The 26768-nt window shown below is 51.4% G+C and overlaps 1 protein-coding gene across 1 annotated transcript in view; it reads right to left on the reverse strand.

Annotated features, from left to right (window-relative positions):
* The window catches only part of ADAM12 (ADAM metallopeptidase domain 12), a 346383-nt gene that overhangs the window by 85546 nt on the left and 234069 nt on the right, over nucleotides 1–26768 (reverse strand). Inside the window, exons 5-8 of the mRNA XM_046027701.1 lie at nucleotides 25787–25863; nucleotides 9452–9638; nucleotides 2302–2367; nucleotides 1127–1198 (exon numbers count right to left, since the gene is read on the reverse strand). Coding sequence (XP_045883657.1) covers nucleotides 1127–1198; nucleotides 2302–2367; nucleotides 9452–9638; nucleotides 25787–25863 — 402 coding nt within the window. The remainder of the gene's footprint in view (nucleotides 1–1126; nucleotides 1199–2301; nucleotides 2368–9451; nucleotides 9639–25786; nucleotides 25864–26768) is intronic.

Here is a 26768-nt window from a genome sequence, read left to right on the forward strand (position 1 = left end):
ACTTCAGAATGGCCAAGGAGAGCCAAGCTTCCTGCAAATGAGGAATTTGCCACTGGAACCGTCATTGTTTTGGGGCTGAGACACTTCTACTTGGAGAGAGACAGAGCTGAACTTGTGAACATCTGCCAGAGCCCAGGGCTGGTCAGTTGGCAGACGTGGGTGTGCAGAGAATCTGAGGAGCCCGGGTCCCCCAGCACGCTCTTCAGGGTCTGCTGGGGGTGGCTGAATGGGAGCGCTGGGCCATTCCACTCTCTCTTGGCCAAAATGCAAGAACTGCCAGGCTGGCAAACTCCTGAGGTATGTGGTCCTTTGACTATAGGTGCCGGTTATTAACAACCCCCCGATTGCCAAGGTACCCGGGCAGACCTGCCTTCAAATTTTCCCTGTGACTCCAAAGCGCGGGCAGGTGTGCGGAGCCCTGTGTTGGACGGAGGGCGGTCAGCCCCAGGCAGCCAGATGGCTTTGTTCCTCGGAGGTGCTGCTGGGGGGCAGTGGCTCAGACAGGTTCACACTCTCCCTGCGAACAGGTAAAGAGTGTTGCTGCGCTCCTGCCCCCGGGATTAGACCAGTCTTCTGGGGTTTCCTCCTGGCCTGGATCACCTTGGCCGAGGGTGAGCTCCCAATCTCCTCGTTCTCGGTGAGCAATCTTCCAACAGTTGATTGACCCGAAAGTCAATTTCCGTATCTCAGGACGGTGGAGTCTATGTGTCACTTGTAAATGACAACCCGCCCTCAGGGGGACTCTGGACACAACCCAGGGATATCTGGGTTAAAAGGCCTCTTGGGAGTTCTCTGGAGGGTCAGTTTCATCCTACTGGGGTTTTGGCTCTAACTGGGGAAACTGAGACCCCCCCCCCCCAACATATTGGGATTCTGGCCAGAAGAGAGCCTGGAGGGAGATGTAGCCTGAGGCCACCACAGTCCAGACAGTGTGCGTGGGTTGGCATCTCCCGGATCTGCTCCAGGCTGGGAATTCTGTGCTCAGAGGAAGGGCAAGTCATTGTTCCAGCCCAGGACCAGAACCGGGTCTCCCTGCCAAGTCAGACGAGGTGTGCGCCATTCCCTCCACACTGTTTCTAAACATTCATGTGCTTTGAATGATTTAATTACCCGAAAAAGAACTTACCTTGTCAACGTGATTCGCAATCTCTATTAATCGCTGCTTAACTTTCTCCAGATCTTTTCCTTGCCTCTGAAACTTAATAATTTTAAATGTCAGCATTAACAACAGCAAGAATATCAATCAAATCTCATCTTCCCTGCTCCTGGAAACGTGAAGTCTTAAGCTTCCCAAACCACCCGGGACCCTCCACGGCTTACAGTGAAATGAGTTCCCATCCTGACAAGTAATTTCCCTGTCTGGGGACTTTCTGCAACTCCCTGAAATTTGCCCAAGCCAAGTGCTCAGAAGACAGTAACCTCTGCAATTTTTCCAGCCTCATAAATGATGGAGGCCGTGACATGTTTTGGCAGAGAAAACAGACAACGAGAAGGCAGTCCAAAGTCATTTTTCATATCATCAACTTGATTTTAACTTCCTCAGAAATTTCCTTTATATTTGTTTTTTTAAAAATTAAACCGTAAAAGTAATAGAAGCTCATGGCACCGAGTCAAACAGCAAGGAGGAGAAGGGGGAAACGTTAATGAATTCCCCTTCTCCCCTCTGTTCTGACCTTCCTGCATGGGAACGATTCTCTGAGCAACCGTCAAGCTGGTTTCATTCATAGGTGTCGGCTGATTTCCTGAGAAAAAGTTGCCTGACTCATAACATGGACTGGAGGCAAGGAACGAATGCAGAGAAGATCATCTAAAATGATGATCCTGGAATTGGAAACTAACTAGAGAGAAAACTAACCTAGCATCAAAGCAGACCGGATCTGAGGAAGAAGGTAGGGTTTTCTGCTCTACCCCTCCGTGGCCTGGATTCTTTAATTCATTTTGGGTCAGGAGGGGTGGGACAATTTTACACCAAACTCTTCTCCCAAATGTGTCAGAACATATTCTAAAGTCATCTGCTATTTCCCCCAAGTAACTTCTTTTGGAGACCTTAGCTACAGAGTAGCTCTGCTTTTCCTGAAGAAGTCCTGGTTTTGACTTGGTAATATCAGGTATATGTACCATATTTGGTGTGCTCTAATACCAAAAACCACCTTTTTCAATGGGTTGTTGCAATGTTTTTAAGGGCTCGTAGAATATGAAGTTAATCAGAGTAAGTAATAACTTGCTACACATTTTCGTTTCCGTATTTATTTATTTACTTATTTTAACCAACTGTACTGAGAAGTTTGAGAAAGTTCTTACCTCCCGGTTGTCCGCTACAATAACCAGCTCTACGTACTTGGTCATCTTGAGGGTTTCTCTTTTATGCTGCCAAAAGCAAACACAGATTTAATTTCCCTTCACACCTCTCCGGGGCTTCCAGAACACTGCCTGTCTCTCTGGACCCAAGCACTTTGCCTAAGGGGAGACTATCCTCACCACCGCCACCGGCAGCACCCACTCTGTTCCCTCTGAAAGTTCTTTTCCAACCCCAACGACCTCTGTCAAACCTCCTGCGCACGAGTGACTGGTTTCCCTTTCCATATGGGAAATCCTTAAGAAAGGAATCCAGCAAGCCTGCTGAATCACCGATGGCGGGATCAGAACGAGTCAGGACCATTATTCAATGAAACAGGCACATGACAAACCAAACAAAACCCTCTGGAACAGGAGCCGGCGGACGGCCACTCGTTCGGGCGGCACGTGGCACAGAGCAGATCCCTCCAGAAGATGACGGATTCAGTGTCTTCTGTGTGTTGCTTTCCCCTTTACGGTCGAGGGTTGGGATTTGAGGAAAGTGAAAGAGAATGTATTTTGAGGAGAGACTGCATGACCCTTCTGGGGAAACACTAAATAGTCCTCTTCGGGCAGCTGATTTCTTGTGGCTGATCATGTAAACATCAAGTTAGGAGCAAAGGACGACGGTGGTCTGGAGACTAGGGAACAGCCAAACTGATAAATGGAACAGAGTCAGGTGAAGAGGTGGTGCTAGGAGTAAAACCAGAAGGAAACAGAAGAGACAGAATAGAAAGAAACAGAGTCAAGAAAAAATAAAAAGACTGAACTATTTGCCATGGGAGCAGAGGGCTGGTGGGGGGCGGGGAGTGGAACCGTTGGGAGGAATAAGGAAACTGCCCATCACGGATGGAGAAGATGTCGAGCTCCCTCTGAACTAAAGGCAGCCTCTGAAGTGGGTTGCATTTTAATCAAGTTTCCTCAAAAAAACATTTGCGCTCTTCCATGAATTACTGGGAGAATCCCAAAGGCATTTTGAGGAGAAAAAGAGCAATTCATGGAGGGTGGTCTCAAAAAGCAAACATTAAAAACAAAAAACAAAGCCTTCTGTTTCTGCAATAAAATGTGGTTGGAGGAAACGGGGGCTGAGGTGGGCTTGGTCCTCGCCAGCGATGGCCTGGTTTCTGCGTTAACGGCGCTGTTTCACGTTTAAAACTCTCGTGCTCTAACCACGCTTTCAGACAAAAGCAAAAATGACCGAGGCATGCTTTGAATCAGCTTTCCAGTCACATAATCCTGAGGGACACATCTTTTATAGAACAAATCCCCGTCAGTCCAGGATCTTCCAAACAGAGTTTTATAAGAAAAATGTTTGTATCTTAGCAGTGTTCCTGTTCACTGCCCAACTGTGCTGGTTCATGAATTTAGGGATTCCTCAAGAAATCTGGAAACCTTATGGAGAAGGGAAAAATAAAGCACCCGGAAAGGTATAATTTCTCATACTTTTACAGGGTTCTGAGAAAAAAATAGTCAAGCTTAGTGACTACGTGTTGTAGGCGTGCTTCCTGGTGAGAACTGTATACTCAGAGAGGAAGAAAGATGAACCCCAGTGGGACCCACAGAATGAGCCACCTTTGAAAGGGGTGAAGATCTTGCCCCTTTTCCTTCTCGACGTGTGAAAGAAGCTGATGTCTCTCTCTGTCCCCTCCCCACCCCCTGTGCCTACTTCCCAATTAACCATGAACAGATACAGCTCATCATACAAAAGAACATGGAGCTCTGTAGCAGAAAAAACCCAATTAATCTCTCCTTGAAAAGCCCACTGAAAGGGGCTTGGTTGTTTAGATCTTTATACCTTTCAGACCACGAAGGGGTGAAATAAATGACCAGGGGATTTTTCCAAGTGGCCTTGGATCATCGTTTAGAAAATACACAATTCCAGATAATGAAAACAAACACATGAACACAATTTTCCTGTCTCTGCAGTTTTCAGAGAAGTCCAAATTTTCTCATGAATTCAGAGAAATGCAAGCTCAGAGAGCAGCCTAACCACATAATAATAAAAAACCATGGGGGAGGGGCCGGCTCATGGCCGCGAACATTCATTCTTCCATCAGGGCACACAGAGAGGCTTAAATTACCTCCACATGACTTCGACCTATCTGGGCTGTCCGGTTAAAAAAAAAAAAAAAAGAAATCATATTTAAAATTTTTGATATGCAGAGCAACATTTGTAACTAGTAGCTTGACTGACTTTTCATTTTTGGGTTATAAACAAAAGCCCTTCCCCAAATAGGAGCATTAGCGTCTGAGGATGGCCCCGTAGTCTCCGTTCCGAGGCGGAGACCAAGGCATTCTCTGAGTCTTGCTCAAGAAGGAACCAGTTCCCCGGCCTCTCAAAGTCATCACAGCCAAGTTCCCAGAGACAGACTATCCCCCGACAGGCCACAGCAGGAACTCTGGCACGGGGGCCTTAACCCAGCCCAACCTCAAGTCAGAAAGGCAAGTCGAGATTAGGATTTCAATAAATGCTTATCAGACCTCCTCCCTCATCTGGGCCAGACTACCTTATGCACCCCACAGATATCTACGGTGGCTCTCTCTGCGTGTTTGGCACTAGGTCGAGTGCTGGGGACAGAGGGACGGACAAGAAACCCAAGGTCCCGGGTTCATGAGGCTCGAATTCCGGGAGGGGTTAGGAGACAGGATGACAATAAAAAATCAACAAAAATAAAGCTTAGTCTGTAGAAGGGGCAACTGTAGACAGAAACAGCATTGTGCAAGGGGAATAAAGATGGGGGTGTGTGATGAAAGCAACTGCGGCCCGAGGATGAGAGGTCTGTAGGTGTGCAGGGAACAGTGTTAGGTAGATGGAACAGCAGCTGCAGAAGTTCTGAGGCTGGGAGACCTTGGAGTGTCATGACAACAGGCAGGATGGTTGCGTGGTCTAGAGAGGGAGGGAGGAGTGTAGATGAGCTATGGATGGGGAAACCGTGGCCACGGCAAAGAGGCTGAAGCATCATCCAGCAACTTGAACGCAACGGGGAGCCCCTGCACGGAGGCTGCTGGGAGAATGGATCATGGGAAGACAGTAGTGGAAGCCGGAAGTGCAGGTGATTGCTGGTGACAGTTTGGGACAGGAACCGTGGAGATCGGCAAACAGATTCCAGCTGGGTGTGATACAACCAACAACACAGGAACTGCAGCAGTGAAGCCGGGGCCGTGCTTCTGTAGGTGGCCAGATCAGCAAATTAAATGAATCGGTTTGGTTTGATTTTCCTCTGAGTGAAAAAGGGTCTCTGTCGGCTCCCGTAAGGCGGGTGCCGGGACTCTGAGGCCCCTTCATGAATATTTATGAGCTGACCCCGGGTCCCTGCCATGCCAGGCCCTCTCCGCCGTCCTGCCACTGGCTTGTGCGGGGGCCGGGGGGTGGAGGGGTGAAGCTCACGGATCACACCCACGTGGGCTACGGCCCGGGCCCCGCTGATGGGCGAGCTGCACAAGCAACCGGCAAGGGAGACAGTGAGCCGGAGGACGGGCTCCGCCTGACGGACCGAGTGCGAACAGGGACTGTCCACAGTCCGTGCAGCGGACTGAAGTGGGCTCCGCAAAGCCGACGGCAGCAGCAGCTCTGTTACTCCTTGATTCAGAGTTTCAGGGGACGTACGTGTCAACAGGAATCTGCACCTGGGCAGTTTGGAGGCTCAGCTCACGCAGAGGGAGGCTCGGAGCCCAGGGCCGGAGAGGCCATCGCACTGAGCACGGTCTGGGAAGGGGCAGCCAAGGCAGCGCGAGGAGCTGAGACGGACGCTCGGGGCAGGTGTGGGCGCGCGGGTGGTCGAGTCCGACGGGCGGCAGCCGTGCCCGCTAGAAAGACGGAGGCCACCTGGTTCCGGCCCCTTCCTGACGCTCAGCTCTGCTCAGGCTCGGCACGGGCTGTGGACCCCTGTCGCTGCTGCTCCCGCCGCCGTGGCTCTCTGCCACCGAACGAACGGGAGAGGCTGTCTAGGGATCGCAAGCCACCGCGCAGGCCCATTGCGGAGGGGCCGTGTTCGAGGACACACGGCAGCCCGAGCGAACGCGGCTTCCTGCGGGAAGTATTGCCTTTTCCATTTGACTCATAATTACCCACGCTAATGGAGGGGAACCACGGCACAGATAATCCCCAAAGAAGGGGTAATTCAAACATAATTTACATTTGCCTTTGGGAGGAATTATGTGATTTTTCTCCCGCAGAGAATTTCCCAAGCCTTCGCCTCTCTCTGGCTCAGGCCAGTGTTAGCATCAGTCTGCCTTCTGGCCCAGCTCCTTGATGGAGGGAAGGAGCGTGGCCAGTCGGAGGGCGGCTGAGCGGGGCCAGGGCACCAGGGAGGGGTGGGGGGGGGCCTCCGGGACCCTGCAGAGGCGAGGTCGCATTACAAGGCCATGTGACCGCAGGCACCCTTCCAGGAGCCACTTGGGTTCTCACTCAAATCGAACGTAGGGCCTTGTAAAAATGACAAACCATAGCTCGAGCCTGTATTATTGCCGGTGCAAACCCCGAGCGCTGATTTATTCCTGCTGCTCTGTGAAAGGAAACGCAAATATCTGCAGAAAAACCTCAGCCTGCAAACCAGTCTTCACCCTAGTTAACATTTAGCGCGGGCAGAAGATGCTGGTGGAAGGCAGGCCCCGCTGCTGCATCGCATGAACAGGAGGAGCCCGCAGCGGTTACACTGTTTTGTTTTTGTTTTTGTTTTTTGAGTGTAAAATCAGGGGTGGGAGTGAGGCAGGTGAGTGGCCTCTTTCACGTTCACTGGAGCTGCTGTCCCAAAGACGTGGTCTCCTGTTCCAGTCCCCAAGGAGTCCCCTTACTTAAGAATCACGTTTCGTTATGCAGGTGTACTTTGTGTCATATTTTCTCTTCCCCTGAAACAATCACAAGGATTTTTAGAGGAAAATGTTGGGACGGAGCTGTCGCCTTCCCTTTTCAATTTAAAGGTTCATTTGCACCCCAGTGTGCGTTATTAACGAAACAACATTGTTATTCAGGTTTTGCGCTCTCCTGTCTGAGTCCGAGTGACTGGAAATTACGGTGGCCGCCACAGGCTTCGTTACGTTACGACAGCCAGAGGCTTCGTTAAGGAACTAAAATACGGCTGGCAAGCAGACACTGAGCCTTGTACGTCTGCGTGAAACGGCAAACTTATTCGGTGTCACTTAAACCGTCAAGTTATCAATCTCACAACGCAGGCCCCGTACATTCAACAAGGTGATCAAAGAAAAGAGCCTTGAAAACAAAATGCAAATGTCCTCCTTGTTTAGGACTGGAAAACCTGCAGCTTAATCACCTCTTCTCCGAGGTCCGCAATGAAGGCGGGAGTGTTTGAAGAGTAAAATAAACATGACCTGGGACCGTAGAGACGGGTCTCTGTGATTCCAGGTCTTCAGTCTGTCGCTCTAAAATGGGTGGGAGCGGGGAGAAAGGCAGGAAGAAACTCTCTCGATCTGCTGTTCACGTGTGTGTGTGGGGGGGGATTTTTTCAAGCTCTGATTCCTGGGTCTCCAGTCCTGAGTATCTGTGTCAAGGTGGGTCACCGTCCCAGACGGGGGCTCTCCCCCTTCTGTGTGATGGGGGAGGGAGGACAAGGAGGCAGCAAACACCCGCCATCGGAAACCTTGGGAACAAACTAAGACATTGAGGACAGCAGGGTCACACAGGCAGAACACCAGGACAGGAAGAAAGAACAAAACGAAAATGAAGGTTAGGGAAACACAAATCACAGGTGTGAGGGAAATTTTACAAGTGAGAAGAAATCATTTAGGATCACGTTTACTGTTTGAACTCGGAATAAAAATGATGAGGAATGAACAAAGAGGGATTATCCGTACGCAGTACTGAACGTGGAGCAGCGTTAGCTCTCCACGTCAGGAAGGAGGAAATGCACTGTCTTTTAAGTGGAACCTGGAAGAACATGTCTCTAGACCGCCCAGTGTTAGCACACTTGACATCGTAGCTATGAAATCCCGATGTCTTGTCAACAGAGGAACAGGAAAGCCAGAGATGAAAATCAGGAAATTGTTCGGAATTTCCTATCTGGTTGTACTCATTCAAAGTCAGGGCCCCCAGCCAAATGTGGCTACCCTCACTTTTTTGGAGTGTTCTATGGCTGGGGCACGTGGGTGGCTCAGTGGGCTCAGCCTTCTGCTCAGGTCATGGTCCCAGATCCTGGAATCAGAGCCCCACAGAGGCTCCCTGCTCAGCGGGGAGCCTGCTTCTCCCTCTTCCCCCGCCCCCCCCCCCTCATGCACGTGCTCTTGCCCTTTCACTCACTTTCTCTCTCTCAGATAAATAAAATCTTAAAAAAACAAGAGTGTTCTGCTGCCGCCTGTGGCACCCAAGTAATACTGGACATAAAAGGGTCAGGCAGCCATTTGGGGTGGAGGTTTCCTGATAATGCACCAGAGGGTACCAGAGCCCCTGTGTTTGTCTGCTTAGCAGGCAGGAAGACCTGTGGCCCGTGCTTCCCCAGGTAATGACTCTTCCCCTTCCTGTAGCAGCAGGAGAGAAGTTTGATGAGCAGAGCCAGGAGCAGGTGGCCAGAAAAACAGGGGAGTGTTTGGACAGTCTCAGGAAGGAAGGAAGGACAGGCATGGGCGGCATGGACAGTAAGCAACCCTCCTTAGCCACACCCTGTGGCCAAGATTCCATTCACCTCTGCAGGGGCATGCAGGCAAAGACTGGGGATGTTATGCAAATCGTAACAAACACCCCAACTGTAAAACAGACTTGCTAATGAAGAAGGCTCCACACCGTCTTTCTCCTCCTGAGGAAGGAGAGCTGCCCAATGGGCAGGTGAGGGTCCATTTCTGTCTTGTTTATCATTGCGGGTGCAGTGGTGGGGTGCAACCCTGGGTCTAGGCCCACAGTAGCTTCTCACTGACCACAATGAACGATAATTTTGTTGGCCTCTGAGCCAGACTTTACGCAGCACAGGCTGATGAGCTGGAGGCCGCCATTTGCAAAAACGGTGATGGAGGTTTCGGTATTCGGTGATGTTGTGCACACAAGATATCAACCACTCCAGAGCCCCCACACACCACATGCAGACAACGAAACTTTTCCAGCTGTCTTCGCCCTGGGGCCCCCTAGCTAGAGCCCCTGCTTCCCGGAAGCATGACCCTGATTCCCCCGTACCCTTCTTGGCCACATCCGGGAGGGCGGTGGGAGCCAGTTCCCTGCAGGGAGCGCAGACGAGCCGTGATGTGACCCGCAGGACCCCCAGGTGCCCTTCAGCTTGTCCACCGGGAAGAGCTTGTATTTGTTTGTTTCACTTTCCATGGGTTCCAAGATATAGGTGCTATTTCCAAATGTAACAAGTCCCCTGTTGAAGAAGAAATAAGAAAAAATATATAATTTTAAGGGTAGTTTCTTGTTTATGGCCAAGGCTCTGTTTTTTTTTTTTTAAGATTTTATTTATTTATTTGACAGACAGAGATCACAAGTAGGCAGAGAAGCAGTCAGAGAGAGAGGGAAGCAGACTCCCTGCTGAGCAGAGGGCTCAATCCCAGGACCCCGAGATTATGACCCGAACAGAAAGGCAGAGGCTTTAACCCACTGAGCCACCCAGGCGCCTCCAAGGCTCTGTTCTTAATGAGAGAAGAAATACAAGGAGAAAAGCCAATTTATTTATATTCTCAGGTTTTTAATTGGGAAGGACATTTCTGAGCCATGTTTGCATGGATTCATCTTGCAAATGTTTTGAAAACAAGTCTGGGAAATGTTTTGTCTCAAATATTTTACGGTAAAGAGTAGACTGTGTTTAGCCTCTATGTGTGTGTGTTTTTTTAAAATTTTGATTTATAATTTTTTTCTTCTCAAAGATATATTTCTGGGGAAAAGTTGAGAGATGTTTCATCTGCTTAGAAAGTACCTCTATCTGAATTAGCAGATGGGAAGGGAAGTCTTTTTCTTTAAAGGAAAATACTTGCATGTGAATTATTCAGCCCAATCAACTATGCTTCCTAAATATTTGAAAGGATTCTGATATGAGGCTGAGTATAAACTTACACTTATGGATGGGAACCGTGAATAAAGGAAGCTGTGTAGGCGCACGAGAAGCATTAGAAGTGCTTCTCGAAGGCTGAGTTCTGCCCCCTGCTCTGACTTTGTTAAAGTTGGATCACTCCTCATAGGAACCAAGACTACTGGGAGATGTCCCAGCCCTGAGGCTGGCGAGGCAGCCTTCAGAGTCTGGCAGTCTGGGGGTAAGCTCTGGGGCGTGACCTTGACCTCTTTGAACCTTGGTTTCCTTACCTGGAAAATGGGATAATAATACCTATTTCTCAGGGCTGCTTTGTCATCCAGTTAAAACTTTTAGCCTTGTGAAGGCCAAAAATCAGTGCTTAAATGGTAGTGGTCTTCTCTGTTATTAACAAGGGCACGTCCATGGATTAGGCTGCTGTTAACATGTTATTCCAAATACCAACTTCCTGACAATTTCAGGAAGATCTTGTGTTTCGATAACACATCTGTCCACATAGGGGCCATTTATGACTCCCTGATGTGAAATAGAGCAGTAGTATGATAAATCCACTTCTGGGAACGAGAAGAAGAAAGACAGAAACCTTTGACGTAACTTCTAGATTTGGGAATAGAAGTATAAGTTCTTTCAAAAAACAGACAAATGTGCTGAACATTCCACCTTGTAGAAACAGACAGAGGTATCAGGCCACGGACCACAATGCGTGTCTGACCTTCTGGAGCAAGAAAGAGCCTAAGTAGTGTCTGCTTTCCAGAAATAAACAGCGCTAACCCAGAGGTGTCGGCTTCCTTCAAGTGATGGGGAACATTGGCCTACATGATGGTTTTTGTCTCTCTCTTTTCCAGGGTGGGACAGTAAAGTACTTTAACTTAAAAGGCTCTTCTTGATACTGAAAGACGGATTTTCTTTGGAGAAAGGGCAATTTGAGTAAGAGTAAACTGGCAGTTTTAAGACTTCCCACATGATAACGGAAGCTTCTAGGGACTTCCACTCTTTAGCAAGGCAACCACAATCTCTCCACTAGAGAAACGCATCACATTTCCAAGTGAGATTTATTGCACTGTAAGCAGACATGTCTAACATAGTAAAGCTTAACCTTTTTTGAGACATGAACCCTTTTATACTCTCCCCTGAAAAATACACCTGTGTGTATATTGCAATGTTTTGCAGATAATGTCAGAAGACTGGGGACTGTGGAGGAGGTTCAGGGGCTCCAGGTTTAGGGCAGTAGCTCTAACAAATAATTTATATTGCATCAACCCAAGGACTTGAGCATGCCTTTGTCCTTAAGACATAGCTGAAAAAGTTGGTTGCTCCATCAGTTTTCTTCAGAAAATCTCAGCCTTTTTCCAAAACAGGGACCTTGTGAAATGTTTCCTTGTCATTCATTATTGCTTATTTCTGTCATTCGCTCATGTTATGCTTATCGTTCCAAGTTTAGCCTGTGTTCTGTGGAAGCAGGCACCGTCCTATGTTTATTGAAGGCCCATTTTATTTAGTCGCTTTTAGATTTTAATAGAATGGTGGGATTTCAATACTCAAATAGTATGGAAGGAAGAGGTTTGGAGGAGTCAAGTGTGTATTTGGAATGCAAATGGTGAACAGATACTCTCTACTCAATTCACTGTTATTCAGCTGGTTTGGCTCTATCAGTCCTATGTCATGAAGCTATAGACAAAGGCAAAGAGAAAGATCTTGTCCGGGATGCCTGTGCCCCAACTCATGTCTTTGTGTGTCTCTAGCAGATCGTATGGACATGACTTTGGCCATCAACTCTGTTGGGGTGGCTTGTATCTCTCTTCTTAAAAAGTTCTTTGTGAAATAAAACTTAGATTTCTAAGTTTGGAATGGGTAACAGGGGATTTTTGTTTATTAAAGTTCACCTTAAATTGCCTCAATTAAGAAAGAGTACTTAAAAATGACAGGCCAAGGGAATGTGGAAGACAAACACACTTGAAGGGAAAATATGGATTTGCTAAAAAACTGACCTTCTTGCCCTAAATCAAAGATGAAACCAACATTTCCTGTGATACCACAACATTTTCTCTTTTGCGTTAGCGTTAAGTAGGCTGGACGCTCACAGTAAAACATGTCACCAAGTTGTAATCATGAGAAACAAATTACTGAAAAAGTTTTTCTACTTAATGGAAAATTTTTAGAAATTGTTACTTAGTCATAAAAATGTTCTCATATCTCCTTTTATCTTTCAAGTCATCCAAAGGCCAGATGTTGGGAAACTGGGGTGAAGGCTCTCCCTTCGCTCGGAACAATTGGCAGCCCATAGGACAACTTAATTAAATAATTGCTTTGGACTGTCGTGGGTATAATTAATCATTTAGCCCTAGAGATTGCTGGAAACAACAGTGGACACAAAATTCAAGGATTCAGGGTTTCTGAGATGTAAAATTTTGATGTTCTCACAGCCCTTGCTGGCCCCAAGCTAGATAAGCGAGTGTAATTTAAGCGGAATGTCAAAGATATTTAGCTGTAAACTTGGAGTTGGAAGTATCTCAGAGAATGGAATTTAAACCCAGCAGACTTTGAAGTTGGGGTTCTTTCCCCTTGCCAGAGTGGGGCAAAAAAATGAAGACCCCCAGGTACCTTCTCTAGGGGGAGATTAGGAGAATTGGGAGGATTAGGAGGATGCTAGAGGGTAGGGGACCGGCCATCACGGCGAGTAGTGAACCGAGTGTAGTGTATGAAGAAGAGAAAGGGGTGCTTGGGGGTGATGAGGGCCACTCCGAAGGTGCTCTGCCCGGGCTGTGCCCCTTGCACTAATCACCCAGCGGATCTGCACACGGTTGCAGCTCTGGTGATCGTCCCCTCTGTCCAAGGCAGGGGGGAGGCTGGAGGCAGAGCTGGGACCTGTGTGCCCCAGCCCTGCACCTTTCAGGCATCTAGCACTCCCGTCTCCCTCTAGCACTCTTCTGAGAGGGGCCTGGGGCCCTGCACAAGGATGAGCACAGTGGGGGAGAAAAAAGTCAGAGAAAGGAAGGCCGCCTTCCTTTACATTTTAAAACCCTGTTATTTTTCCTTTGATAGAAACTTAGAGGAATCTATTAAAATTTTAAATTGACTTTGTGAGCTTTCAGAGTGAAGACTCACGAGGCCTGTATTTCCTTGAGATAAGTTTTTGTTTTTCTCAAAATTCAGTTTTTAATCTCCAAAGCAACGGTGCATCAGGCAATAACACGGCTTAATGTGGTTGTTCTTATTACGATTTTTCTTGCTACTCCCAGGCATGCCGGAGAGTGGCACGGATTTTGACTACCTGTAATAAGGTAATGATTAGAATATATGAATTACCCAGACTAGCTCCATGTTCCATTGCTAATTGAATTTTCTTGCAAAAAAAAAACCAAGACTTTTGGTCTCAATATCAGGCTGCCAATCATCAGTTGGAAATGCAGTTGGCATGAAATCTAATTTCAGCTCTTTCCTGGGGGAGCCCAGGGGTAAACACAATATCCCACCACACCTACGCTGGGTACAGCGATGGCGGCGGTTAGTAGTGAACACGCAAGCACTGGAGGCCTTACTGCCAACAGCTAATTTCCATGGGAACTACTCATGAATGATCAAGACAAATTTGCATTGTCCCCTACTACATGGAAACCCTGGGCGGGCTCTGGTAGAACCACAAAGACATCTCACCCATGGTTCTCGTTTCAAATGTAATTCATACCCGGCTCTGGGAGGCATATGACAAAAGAGGTAAAATGTTAGACTATTATAAAAGATTCTAATAGTAGTTGGGACTGGCACATCAATAGTAATAATAATAATAATAATAATAATAGCAGCTCGGATTTATGAAGGCACCGCCCCCTGAGCCAGGCTCCTTTTTAAAAAGAACAGTTGATTGAGAAATATTCAATATACCGTTAAGTTCACTCTTAAAGCAGGCAATTCAGTGACTTTTAGTACATTCGATGAGATGTACAAACATCACCACTGACTCTAGAACATTTTCATCACCTCCTCAAAAACCATGTTCCCGTTATCAGTCACTCCGTGGGCTCTCCTGCCCCATGAGCCCGGCTTCTGAATCCTCTCTTTTCTCTAATAATCACAGCAATCCTTTCAGAGCAGGTGTCATGAACCCCTTTCACGAAGAGGATGCCAATGCTAGGAGCCCGAGGCCACTGCGGTGGGTGAAATAGTGCTGCCCGAAAAGATACGTATGACTCCCAGCCCTTGAACCTGTGAATGGGACCCTTGGAAACAGGGTCTTTACAGATGGGGTCTTGTTAAGGATCTCAAGATGAGCTTCTCCTGGGCTGACAGTGGGCCCTAAATTCAATAACACGTGCCCCCTTCGAGAAAAAGGAGAAGACAGCGGCATAGCAGGGAGGCCACGTGAAGGTGGCAGCGGAAACCCGTGACAGGGTGACCAGCCAGGGCAGGCCAGCGGTGGCCAGTAGCCACTAGGAGTCAGGAGCCAGGCATGGGGAGAAGCCTCAGTCCAATGCTAAGGACTCCTTGACCTCAGACTCCCGGTCTTGAGAATGGTGACAATACATTTCTGTGGCTCTCAGCCCCCAAGCATGTGGTGACTTCTTCTGGTGGCTCTAGGACCCTCACACAGTCACCCAGCTAGTCAGCGGTACAGCCAGGACGCCCAGGCTGTGGACCCGGCCCCCGAGCCATTCCCTCCCCCACAGCCACGCTAGGGTGGGCCCTCTCTCCTCGGCACCAAGGACTCCCTCTGAGGAGGGCACAGCTGAGTTCTGAATGCAAAGGCTGCCCACGGGCTGGACGGTCAGCTCGGTGCTGACTGAGGGAGCATCATCCATAGCCCGTGCAAAATGGGGGGCCCTGAGGGGAGTTTTGGAGGATGGGGGAACTGGAGGGTGGGGAGCATGAAGGCCAGGTGAGCAGCCTTGCAGGAGCACGAGCTGAGGACAGAGAAAGTTCAGAGTGCGCAAACACCCCACGCACATGAGGACGTGGGCGAATGGCCGGTGGGGGCCGTGGAAGGTGGGGCACAGCATTTGGGCTTCCTTCTCTGTCTCCATCCTTCACCTTGGCTTTGGCCTTGGCTGCCCTGCGGCCTCACTGCACACGCACCCTCCATGCAGACTAAAAGTGCCTCTTGCTCACGCTTCCAACTCCCGGCCGCTGGACCTCTGCCCTTGCTGTCCCCTCCTTCCTCGGCCTTTCCCCTCCCCCACCCGGGGGGTCTCTACAGATCCGCAGGCTCCTTCCGCGGAACTGGGGGTGCCCGGCCCTCTGGCCTGTGGGATGCTGCTGCTTCCAGGCCACGGCCGTGTTCTGTTCCTCGGACTTCCCATCCAACAGCCTCGCACCATTCCCGCCTCAGCCCCCTGGCTGGAACGACCTTCCAGGCCAATGCAAGGTTCCACTCAGCCGACCGTCAGGACAGCCCGGCATCCCGGTCCCTTCCGTGGGTCTCCAGCAGTTCTGTGCACGCCCAAGTCACAGCTCTCGCTCCACAGTGCCACACGGCCTCTGGCTGCTTCCCACACCCAGGGAGGATCTTCCTCATTCGTTCGCAGTGGTTTCCCCTCCCGGCACCAGGACTGGCATGACCGGCGGGGGATCGGGACGCGAGACGTCGGCCCGCGAGCGGTGGCCCACGCGTGTGAGCAGGAACAACGGCACACGCGTGTGAGCGGGAACAACGGCACACGCGTGTGAGGGAACGGGAGGCTCTGATCGCAGGCCGCAGGGAGCCCTGTGGCTCTGCATGCGGGGCCGGTGGCAGGACTTCCGTTAGGATCAGGCGGTGTTTCTGAAACGCGACCTTCTGGAATGTGCAAGCTGGCTGTGAAGCGGAGGGTGGAGGCAGGAAGCACGGGTGGGAGGCAGCTAAACAGTCTCGGAGCAAGGGTTGGTCTAGGGTGGCGACACGGAAGCCTGCAGGGGCTGGAGCACCAGAGGGGTCATCAAAGGTCACCATGGGCCAAGCTTCGGAGCCAGAGATGGGCTGGACCTTCCGTGGAAAAGAGGTAGGAGGGGACATCTGGGGACTGGGGAGTTCAGATTTGGATACTTTGGCATTTTGAGGGAGAGTAGGGCAGGGGAGCGCTGACATTTGACCTTGGGCAACCTTCAGGATGGACACCAGGCAGCCCTGCAGACGGCACAGATGAGTTGTGATCCCAGCACTGGCTCCCACCGATGTTCCCACAGGACCACGGAATGCACGTCTCCTCCCCGGAGGAGGAGGCCAGGACAAGGAGAACCCGGGCCAGAGGTGGCAGGTGCGGCCAGAGGGCTAGAGGGCAGGCAGCGTAGGTCAGGCCCTAGAAGCTGAGGGAGCAGAGGGTCTCAGTGCAGAGCTCAAGGTTGAATTGACTTTACCTCCTCTCTAGCCAATTTCTTCCTTAATATGACCTTAGAGATGTTTTAAAAATTTGTACTGGCCAAGGGAGGCCTGGGTGCCTCAGTTGGTGAAGCTTTTGATTCTTGACTTCGGCTCAGGTCATGATCTCAGGATCCTGAGACTGAGCCCCACATCTGGCTCTGCCCTCAGCACAGAGTCTAGTTGTCCCTGTCCCTCGGCTCCTTCCCCCGTTCTCTCTCTCTCTCAAATAAATGAATTAACTTAAAAAAATCTGGACTGGCAAAGATTGTCACTGACCACTGACTGGCTTGGGGAGAGCATGTTTTCTCCACCGAGGTTGCCTGAGCACCTATAACTTTCTAGGTTCTAGGCTGAGCCCAGCGTCCTGCCTGCCTGGAACTCACGGTCTGGCAGACAGGAAAGGGAATGCAAGGTCATCTCTGTGCGCCTGAGTTTCTGGCCCATTAGGCCACTTGGCGGCAGGCCATTTAGGCTGAGCTGTGAGATCTGATAAAAAACCACACCCAACCAGGTGAGCGACCTGGAGTGAAGGCAGGAGGGGCCAGGAAGGCGGGGAGCCACAGCGCTGGACGTGGGGGCCTGCGGGAAGCCCGCGGTTCAGTTTCCAGCCTGCCTGGCTCCCTCCATCTGCTCTTCCTCCTAGAATCCTTCCTCCTCTTACTTTATCAGCGGAGATTTCTGGGTGAGTTTTTCAAATGGGTCAATTCAACTTGTCTGTTAAATTGTAAATAATAAAATAATAATACAGTATAAAAGCAGAACTTTTTTTTTTCTTTTACAATGGTTGCCTTTCCCTTAAATTGCAAATGATTACTTTTGTTATAATGGTTATTTCTGACTCCATGGAGCATAACACTGGTTAATTCTACCTTTGAAAAATAAATTGACTATTTTTCAGTAGTATGGGACAAGATGCATTCCTGCATTCTGTGCTATATTTGATTTCATCATATAAAATTTGGTGCAACAAACTTTTTTTATTATACAGTTTAAAGGAACGTAGTAATGTATGTCCTTACTGGGGTAACAAAGAGACTCACATCTGAATATTTGTATGCAATTGAATTTCTGAAAACATTTTGTGCTGTCTCTCACATTGAAGGTGAGTGCTGAGAGCTCCAGGCACTACAAGCAACGTATCAGAAATGTTCCCCACCGTAAAGGTCCTTACAAGGTATGTGAACGTACAGCAAGGTATACCAGTCAGCTACCAATGGAGTGAGGAAGGATGGGAGCCTTAACGCAGGATGTGAAGAGATGTTTATAAATCACCTGCTCCGTGGCAGGAAAGGGCTGCCTGTGACGGTGCAGATGAGCCAGGGTTGATCTCATGGGGAGAATCTTTGGGAGGCAGGGACGGGGCTTCATGCAGGAGGCATCATTTGATTTGGTGAAAATTTTAAAGCCAAATGGAAGGCGGAGAGAGAAGCATGTCCCAGGCAGGACAGCAGGGACAAAGATGGGGAGATGCATGAGGAATGCTCTGGAAACAGCTAGAAAACAGTGGAATTGGGGTGGGGAGGGCTTCTTTGTGGTAGAGCCATGCCTTCCCGTGGCTCTGGTGAGCGTCACAGGAGAACACGCAGAGGCGCGTAAATGCGGGAGATGTCTCTTTCTCGAGGCCGAAGCTGTGCCTTGGAACAGTGTCGCATGGTGTGGGGACCAGCCCACCGATGGCGGAGCCTCAGTCAGGAGCTCTCACCATGGTGGTAGTAACACGGCCCCTACCCTCAGGGAAGCAGAAACTGTAAGGACGATGAGGAAGAAGGTCTGGCCCCCACCGTGTGTCACCACCACCCCAAAGGACACGTGTGTGTGCACATGTGTGTACATGCACCCGAGAGTGTGTTAGTATGCATGTGTAAGTCCACAAGTGCGAGTGTGCGAGCCACAGATGATGGTGAACGACAGTGTAAGTGTGCCTGCACGCAGGACGGAAGTGCAGGCATGAGCGTGTGAGTGTGAGCGTGAGTGCACACGCGCTTTGTGCTCAAGCAGCTTCAACCCCACTGAAGAGGGAAATCAGTACTACAACCCATCCTAGTTTACAACCCGGGATACCGGTGTCCTCTTCTATGGAGGGAATGGTGGCTTCAGTCTGTTACACCACCGGAGGTTCCTTCAGAAATTCCGCCTCCTTTCAACCACCGAGCCTGCCGGGGATGGGAGAACACGGGGCTTATCCCAGAAGTGGGAGATCCCAAGACTCCTTGGGCCAGACATGAGCAGGAGCTGAGAGGGTGGAGCAAGAGAACGCGAAGAAATGGGGAGAGACGGCGTCTTCCCTCAAGGAACTCATCAGGCTCCAGCCAGAGCCGGGTGGGGAGGAGGGGAAGGTGGCATTTGTGAATAAAATCGGGACATGGGGACACGCTGCTCTGATGCTGCTGCAGGAGCACGCCAGGGCCAGACGTCTGTCCTATGACAGAACCAGGGTGGCACCTCTACGGAGGGAGCAGACTTCTGTCCCCAGCTGGGTCCCTGTGCAGTGCGGTGTGGGGGAGTCCCTGATGCCCGCGGGGATGCTGTGGGTTAGGGGCTTACGGGTAGGGGGTGTGAGGCACGAAGTAGGGAGAGCAAATGAGAGTCCAGAATGTCAAAGGAGAACCACGCATCTTTGCACTGGAACTGTGCTGATGAGGACTGAGCATTTTGGGGACACACAGGCTAATGAGGACTGAGCATTCTGGGAAGACATGTGAAATGGCAGAAAATTAACTTACACCTGAACTTTGCCTTTGACCTGGAGTCCTTTCAAGTAAGAACAGACTCCACGGCTGCACTCATGGTTATGACCCATTTTCCACATTGCACTCATCATCCCCTCTAGTAAAGAGCTGTTCCCTCTTTAATCCTGCTTTCTGCTGGGATCTTTATGCTTTTCTCTCTCCTTATCTTCCTCCCCTCAAGCTTCAAATGAAGAAGGCGGACTTGCTTGCTTCCTTCCTCTCTTGTCTCTTCCAGGACCGAGTTTTTCCTAGCTGTCCACGTGTGAACCAGCCTTTCTGAAGCCGTGCGGGACGTTCCCTCCCTGCTCTTTCTCTGCAAAGCTGTAATCTGCCGGGCTCTAATGAATGTGTCCCCTAGGACATTTGGGTTTCCCCTCACATTCCTAGATCTGAGTATGCTTTTGGGTCACACCATACTGAAGAGTACTTTTAATGCCTATTTATTCTTTTCTAAATCCGCCGGGCTGGTGCCATGAGGGCTGACTCTCTCCTTTATCTCCAGGTTCAATCGATTCTTCTTCCGGTGGGTAGTTGGTCCAGCAGAGCTTTGTCTCTGGTCTGATTCTCTGCTTGCAAGGTCACAAGGTTGACTCCTTAACTCCAGAATTTCTCCATGGATGCACAGTCTGTTGCTTTTGTCACAAAAGCACAAAGAGCTGGTAAGTCCGAATTCTCAGGAGCGCCACCCCCCTCGGGATCTCCCCATCGTCCCCACCATCTTGATGGTGGACACCAGATGCATGCAGCACGTGCTCTTCTGACTTTTCCTGAAACTCCAGCCACGAGTAACTTCACAGCATTCCTCTTGCCCGATTATGGTCTGTGCCAAGTACCCTGGACAAAACATTGTCCAGGTGCTGGAGACGAGAGTAGAGGCTGGGAAGCAGATGCTCCTCAAACCGGACAGAGAGGCTGGCCTCTCCATGTGGAGGACAGGTAGCTGCGCCTTTGGCGGGCAGCCCTGGAGGAGGACAGGTATCGTGGCTGAGGGGCATGGCCAAGCACGAAAGGCAGGTTTATCCTATTCAAATATTGCTCCGGGGTACGCTATCCAATTGTTCCTCTTCAATTTCTATTTTTTAACGATTTATTTATTCACTTGAGAGAAAGGGAGAGCACAAGTGGGAGGGGCAGAGGAAGAGGGAGAGAGAATCCGAAGCAGATGGCAGCTGAGCTCAGAGCCTGACTCGGGGCTTGATCCCACGACCCTGGGATTACGACCTGAGCCAAAACCAAGAGTCAGATGCTTAACTGACTGAGACACCCAGGTGCCCCTTCCTCTTCATGTTTTAAAACTAATTAATTAATGTCACTGGTTTGTAAATCGAATACCTTGGAGAGACCCCTTTCTCTCTACCTATCAAGAGTTTGAAATGCCTATGAAAATCACCTGAAAATTACCAGACCAATCCCCATGCCTCTGTTCACGCCTGTTCTCAGTTTTGATGGTCTAAAACTTCTTCACAGATGTGTAGAAGCCATTGTTGGAAGAGGCCTGTTTGTTGCTTACTGTCTTGGCCCTCATTTGCCCTTTCTCTGGCAAAAGCCCCCCGGTTTTCCTTGGAGCACTCACTCTCCCCACTTCCCATCCTTGAGGTTGGGTGTTGTTCACCCCCCAGCCTGACCCGGGGAGTTAAACCAGAGCACCACACCCACCACTGGCCACTGTGATTGTTTCAGGGAAGGACCAATGACCCAGTCAGGGCCAATCAGAGGTATTCTAGGGGAACTCTGCTGAACTTGAAAGATATAGTTCTTGAAAGTATAGTTCTACTTGGTCTCTGAGGATGTAAGCCTAGGGCTGCCTGCAACCCCTCTGTGACCACACACACACACACACACACACACACAGCCATGTACGAAAGTAAAACCAACACAGAAGAAAGTGGAGGCCAGAGTGGAGAGAGAATGGACTCTGGCAGCATTAGTTAGACCCTGTATCCAGCCATGCCTGAAGCCACCTCTGGTCTTTTAAGTGGGAGGAGTCTACCTTCAAGTTTTGTTTGCTTTTTCTTTGCCAGTTCGGATTAGCTTTTCTGTTCTTGCACACTTTGACCTTTATGTTAACTTGAAGGCTGGAAATACCCAGCCCCTCAATAAATGACCTTTGAACAAACAGGTCCATCTTTTAGTCTCTGGAGAGGGGCAACAGTAAAGTGTGGATTTGTGGATTTTCCTTTTCCAGGTATGTATTAGAGACTCTCTACTTTGAAGCATGTTGGATACCACACAGGGTAGGGTGACTGTGATTTCCATGTGTGATCTTTGCCACCACGGTCTTGTGGGTGTCTGCCATGTTCCCCCTAGGAGGAGTACCACTCGGCATGAATTAGCGCAGAAGTACTGCATGAACACACTTCCTGAATGGCCCAGCCACAAAATCAACGAACACGAGACAGTCTCAAGAGTCTGGTGGTTCTTCCTCTGGCGGCTTGCTCAAAGTCAGGCACAGGACTGGCTTTCCTATAGGTCACAGGACTAATTTTCAAAACCACCACTTTAGCTGGAGACTTCATTCTATTTTAACACAAGGAAACTGGGGCTCAGAGAGGTCTGGTGACTTGTTCACTGTCACCCAGCTTGTTCACTGCTAGGGCTGCTGTGGACTAGGATGCAAACATCTACTGTTGGCTCCAAATCACCCATCTTGAATGGTCACTACTCTCCGTCCCAGGTGCCATCAGGTCTGACCCCATCCTGTCCTTCATCTCTGTTCGCTCCTGTCTCCCCAAGGAGCCTGAGCTCTGGCTTTTCCATCAAGATGGGGCCCTGTCTCCACACAGCCCTTTAATCCTCTGATCCCATTCTCACTCCTCCCTTGGCCTCTCTCACCTTCCCACTGTGCCCCTGGGACTCCTGTCCATCCTCGGACTCCCCTCCCCCTGCCCTTCCGTCCTCCCTGCAGCTGGAACCTGGCTGACCCTGCTGCCTCCAGCCCCCTGACAGCCTTTTGAAAAGACAAAAGACTCATTCCAAGTCCCTCCCTTGTGCACCTCAGTCCACGGGGAGCTGCTGTCCTCTCTGTGCATATCGTCACTTGCAAACAGTGTCCTCCCCCACCTCCTCCTCCACTGAGCACCCAGCACGCCTGCCGGGCCCGCACGTGTCTGGGAGGCGCTGCCTCGTGAGGGGCTTTCCCACGGCTTCCTCAGTAATCCCTCCCTCAGCAGCAGGGGCTTGGTCCCTTCGTGTATTTGTGCCTCATACTACCCTGGGGGAGCAAGTTTCAGACACAGAGCACTTGAGTGGAAAAGGCAACAGTCAGAAACTTATGCAGATGTCACAGGCACCAGAATCTCTAAACCCTTGAAGAAGTTTCTGGACTTTTGCTTGTCCACAAGTGCCCCTCTGCCCAGGCTCTGGTAACCCAGCAGGATTCTTGGGAAGGTGTCTCGCTGAGCTCTGCTCCTCTGCACGCTCCCCTTACCGTCCATTTTCAGCCCAGAGTGACCTTGCCAATGTCACATGAGACCTCAGCGCAAAGTTCCCCTGACCCTGTCATAGAGAAGGGAGAGGCCAAGGCCCTTCTCCTTCTCCTCTGACCTCAGCTTCCCCTGCCTCCTCTCCCTGCTCTGCTGCAGCCACACTGGCCACCCTGCTGCTCTGCCAGCCCCGGGCATTTTCCTGTGTCAGGGGCTTAGCACATGCTGTTCCCTCTGCCAGGAACGTGCTTCCTGCCGACGTCTGCACGGCTCGGCCCACCTCCTTCAGCGTCGCACTGAGGAAGTGCTCAAGGAGTGTTTGCCGGAGGAACCATTAACAACAGGAGAGCAGCAAATCCAACAGCAACAAGATCACTCTGCTCAGATACCGGATTAGCAGACGTTTCAAAGTTCAATAGTGTCCTATACGTGGGATATCGAAATGTTTCACGAGAGCAACAGTGTGCAGACATGTGCGTGCGTCCACACTCAAGGGAGGGAACCGAACGGAGATTGAAGTCTCTGTCTCCTGACTTGCAGAGACAGAAGAATCAGGGTAGAGTGAAGAGTATGATGAGACTCTATTTTTACAAAAAAAGGGAAACACACACGCAGGGGCTGTGCCCAGGCCTGGTCCCAGGACGAGGAGGCAAGCGGGTGGTGGTGGGGGGGGGATCCCCACGCTGCTGCCATGTTTCACCTGAGAGCAGTGGAAGGAGCGTGAACGGGGAAAGGTTAGCTTTTTGTACACTTTGCTGGATTCCAGTTGTCAACACTGAAAATAAAGCAGATGTCTGGCACTGGGGAGGATCTCAGCTCGGACGGCCAGCGTGGGCGCTGGGACAGCACTTGGAAGAAGAAGGCGGCAGAACTGTTGCTGGTGAGAGGTTGGGGCGTCCACACAGCACCTGTTCCCGCCCCCCGTTTCTCCTTCTCCTCTGCTCTGCCCATCTCCCCGGCCCTGTGCACCGAGGCGCAGACCCCCCGAGACCTGCTGAGGCCCCCGCGCGGCCAGCGCAGGCTGCACTGGAGAAAAGCTGGGAACCACCTACAGGGGCACCACGGAGGGCGGGAAGAGACAAGACGTGGCGAATTCAAGCCCGTCTGTCAAAGGAAGGAGCCAGTCCCACGTGAGCCAAGGAGGAAGGATGTGGAGACAGCGCTGGAGACAAAAGCGGACTGCGGGGCCAGCCGGGAGGCCTCTCCTGCCGCTGGAAGCTGCGCGGGTGACCGGGGCGGCAGCTGGAAGGAGGCGCGTCCCCCGGGGGCAGGGACGGGTCGACGGGAGACGACGGTGGAAGGAGCTGGCTCTGGGGGCGCGGCTCTGCTCTGTGCCCTGACACGCAAGGGAAGGCCGAGGGGCCCACAGAAGGGAAACGGGGCCGAGAAGCGGGGCCCGAGGGCCTGACAGAAGAGCCTTGTCTCGGGGGCGCCGGCCCCACACCGGGAGGGGCTCCGGGCAGGAAAGCCCCGCTCCGGGGCCGCGTTGCCCTGGGGAGTGACCCACAGAGCCCGGGCGGCCGGTGAGGTGCGGGCCCCGGGGATTCGTTATTAACCGACGCGGTTCCACGCCTGCGTGTGTCCGCGTGAATCTGAGAGTCCGTTTCCCGTCAGCGCTCGGTGAGCGTCCGGCTTCGTCCACAGCTGTTCGCGCCCTGAGGAGGCGGGGCAGCCGTCACTCCCCTCACATCGCAGAACCTGACGGACCTGTGTCTGTGTGTGTGTGCGTGTGCGTGCGCTATGTCACTTCTGGTATATTGTGTGTGTGGTGTTTGTGCATGTTGTAGTGTCTGAGAGTTGTGGTATGTTGTGTGTGTGTGATGTCACTTCTGGTATATTGTGTGTGTGTGATGTCACTTCTGGTATATTGTGTGTGTGGTATTTGGGCTGCGTATGTCGTGTGTGTGTGTGTGTGTGTGTGTGGTATAGTATGTGCGTGTGATATGTCGCGTGTGGTATATTGTGTGTGTGTCACGTCTGGTATATTTTGTACGTTGTATGTGGTATGTCACGTGTGGTTTATTGTGAATGTGGCGTTTGTGCTGTGTATGTTGTGTGTGTGTGTGATGCGTGGTCCATTGTGTGTTGTGTGTGGTGTGTCACACGGAGTACATTGTGTCTGGTGCGTGTGGTGTGTGTGCTGTGCATGCTGCAGCGTGTGTGTGATGTCTGTGTGGTAGTGTGTGTGGCACACTGTGTCTGTGTGTGGTGCCGTGTGTCGTGAGCGTACAGTGTCCCACGTGGGACTCTCAGAGACGCGGCGTTCCCGGGACCCAGACGGCGGCCCCGGCTCACTCAGGCTGGCGGCCTCCCAGGCCCTCGGCCCTCTCCTCCCAGAGCCCGGGGCCCAAACGAGGCAGGGCTCGGGGGGTGCGGGCGGCTGGTTCACAAACCCAGTGAGCGAATCCAGCAAAAAGGCTGAGGCGGCTCGTGGGGGGCACAGGAGAGCCAGCTGGTGGCGAACGAGTGCGACCTGGAAGGACGAGCCGCGGGGGTTGGCTCCACCAGCCACCGAAGGGAGCTGTTTCCTGACGCGGCCGCAGCCTCGTGGCCAAACCCCTACGACCCACGCCTGGCTTCGACTCTCCTCGCTCTCTGCTCGGCCGGGCGCTCTGCTTCGCCTCCTGCGAGGGGAGGCCTCCCTCCGCCTGTCTCCGAGCGACAGCCTGAACGCTAGGACCTGAGCTCCTACCCTTTAACACCGGGAATTATTAAGCACAAGGACCACACAAGCGAAAGATCGTCACAAAATCCTCGGATGTAGAAACTCAGCCCCATCCGTGGCTCTCAACCCACCAGGCCTGAGAACCTTCTAGAAAGGGCTGCTGGGGCAGAGAAGCTAAGATTCCGGGCACGCTGTGCTCCTTCGAGGTGTCCGGCGGGGCTTCTCTGTCTCGCCAGGGGAGGCTCAGGCCCCACCATTTACTCTCGATCCTTGAGAGCGAATGTGGGGAAGGAGGTGGCAGTCATGCTCGGGACCGGAGCCGGCCCCGTCAGGTCTCTTACCTGAGGCCAGAGCAAGTGCTGAAGCTGGCGGTGGAACCAGAGTGTCCTTGCACGTGTCCGTGGTAGTAGCAGTGACCCTATAAAGAGGAGAAAGTCGGTTCAGTCACGTAGCTTCTTGCCTGCTCACAGTAAGCCACCCGCCTCCGATCCGCTTCTGCTCTCAGCTACGGGATTCCCTCTCGGCATAAAATATTGAACCAACGGTGTTAATATTTAATGCCAAGTCCGGCGTGACCCGGCCAGGCCCTCCGGCAGGAAGGTCTGATTTACTTAGAGATGATCAATGCGGTGTTAAGAAGCCTCCCGGTCCTGCTCTTGTCTCTCTGACACCCTTCAGGAAAGCTCTGATGGTGAGGGTTTCCCACACCCGGCGGCAGAACAGACCCGGTGGACATCACCACCTTACCCTCCCGCGAGCTGTCTTTTGTAACGAGATGACGACCGCGCGGCGTATTTAAGCACATTGGGAAATGGAACAGAATGAGGCCTCAATCAATGGCTTCTGGGAACAGAACAGCAGAGGAGACGGCAGCTGGAGGGGACCGGCCTGAATTGCCCAGTCGGGCGCTCACGATCTCTCTCAGCAGGAAAAGAAAAATAGGAAGGTCCTCTCGGTCTACGACAGAAGTCCCTGCGAGACGCCTGCAGAATTCCGCTTCTTGAATAAGGTCACCACGTGCAACAAGAAACCACGGCACAGACCTTTCCTTCCTGAGACAGAGATCTGTCCAGAATCCATGTAACAGAGTTACGGGGTAGCCCCCACGAAGCAGCTGACAGGCAAGAAATGCTAAGCGGGTTCCACTCTCCTCATTCGTGGCCTCTGCATGCCAGCCTCGTGGTCTGGCAGCAGAGGCGGCATGGAAGGAACAGGGCCAGTGGCATTGGGCTTCAGCCCATCCCTGCCGTGTCCCCCACAGCGCACGGCTCCTTTACTCATGCGGTGTTGGTAAATTCACTTTTCCCGGGGCAGAGCTTGGTG

This window comes from Meles meles, chromosome 13, assembly GCF_922984935.1.
Source record: "Meles meles chromosome 13, mMelMel3.1 paternal haplotype, whole genome shotgun sequence".
NCBI classification, from domain to species: Eukaryota; Metazoa; Chordata; class Mammalia; order Carnivora; family Mustelidae; genus Meles; species Meles meles.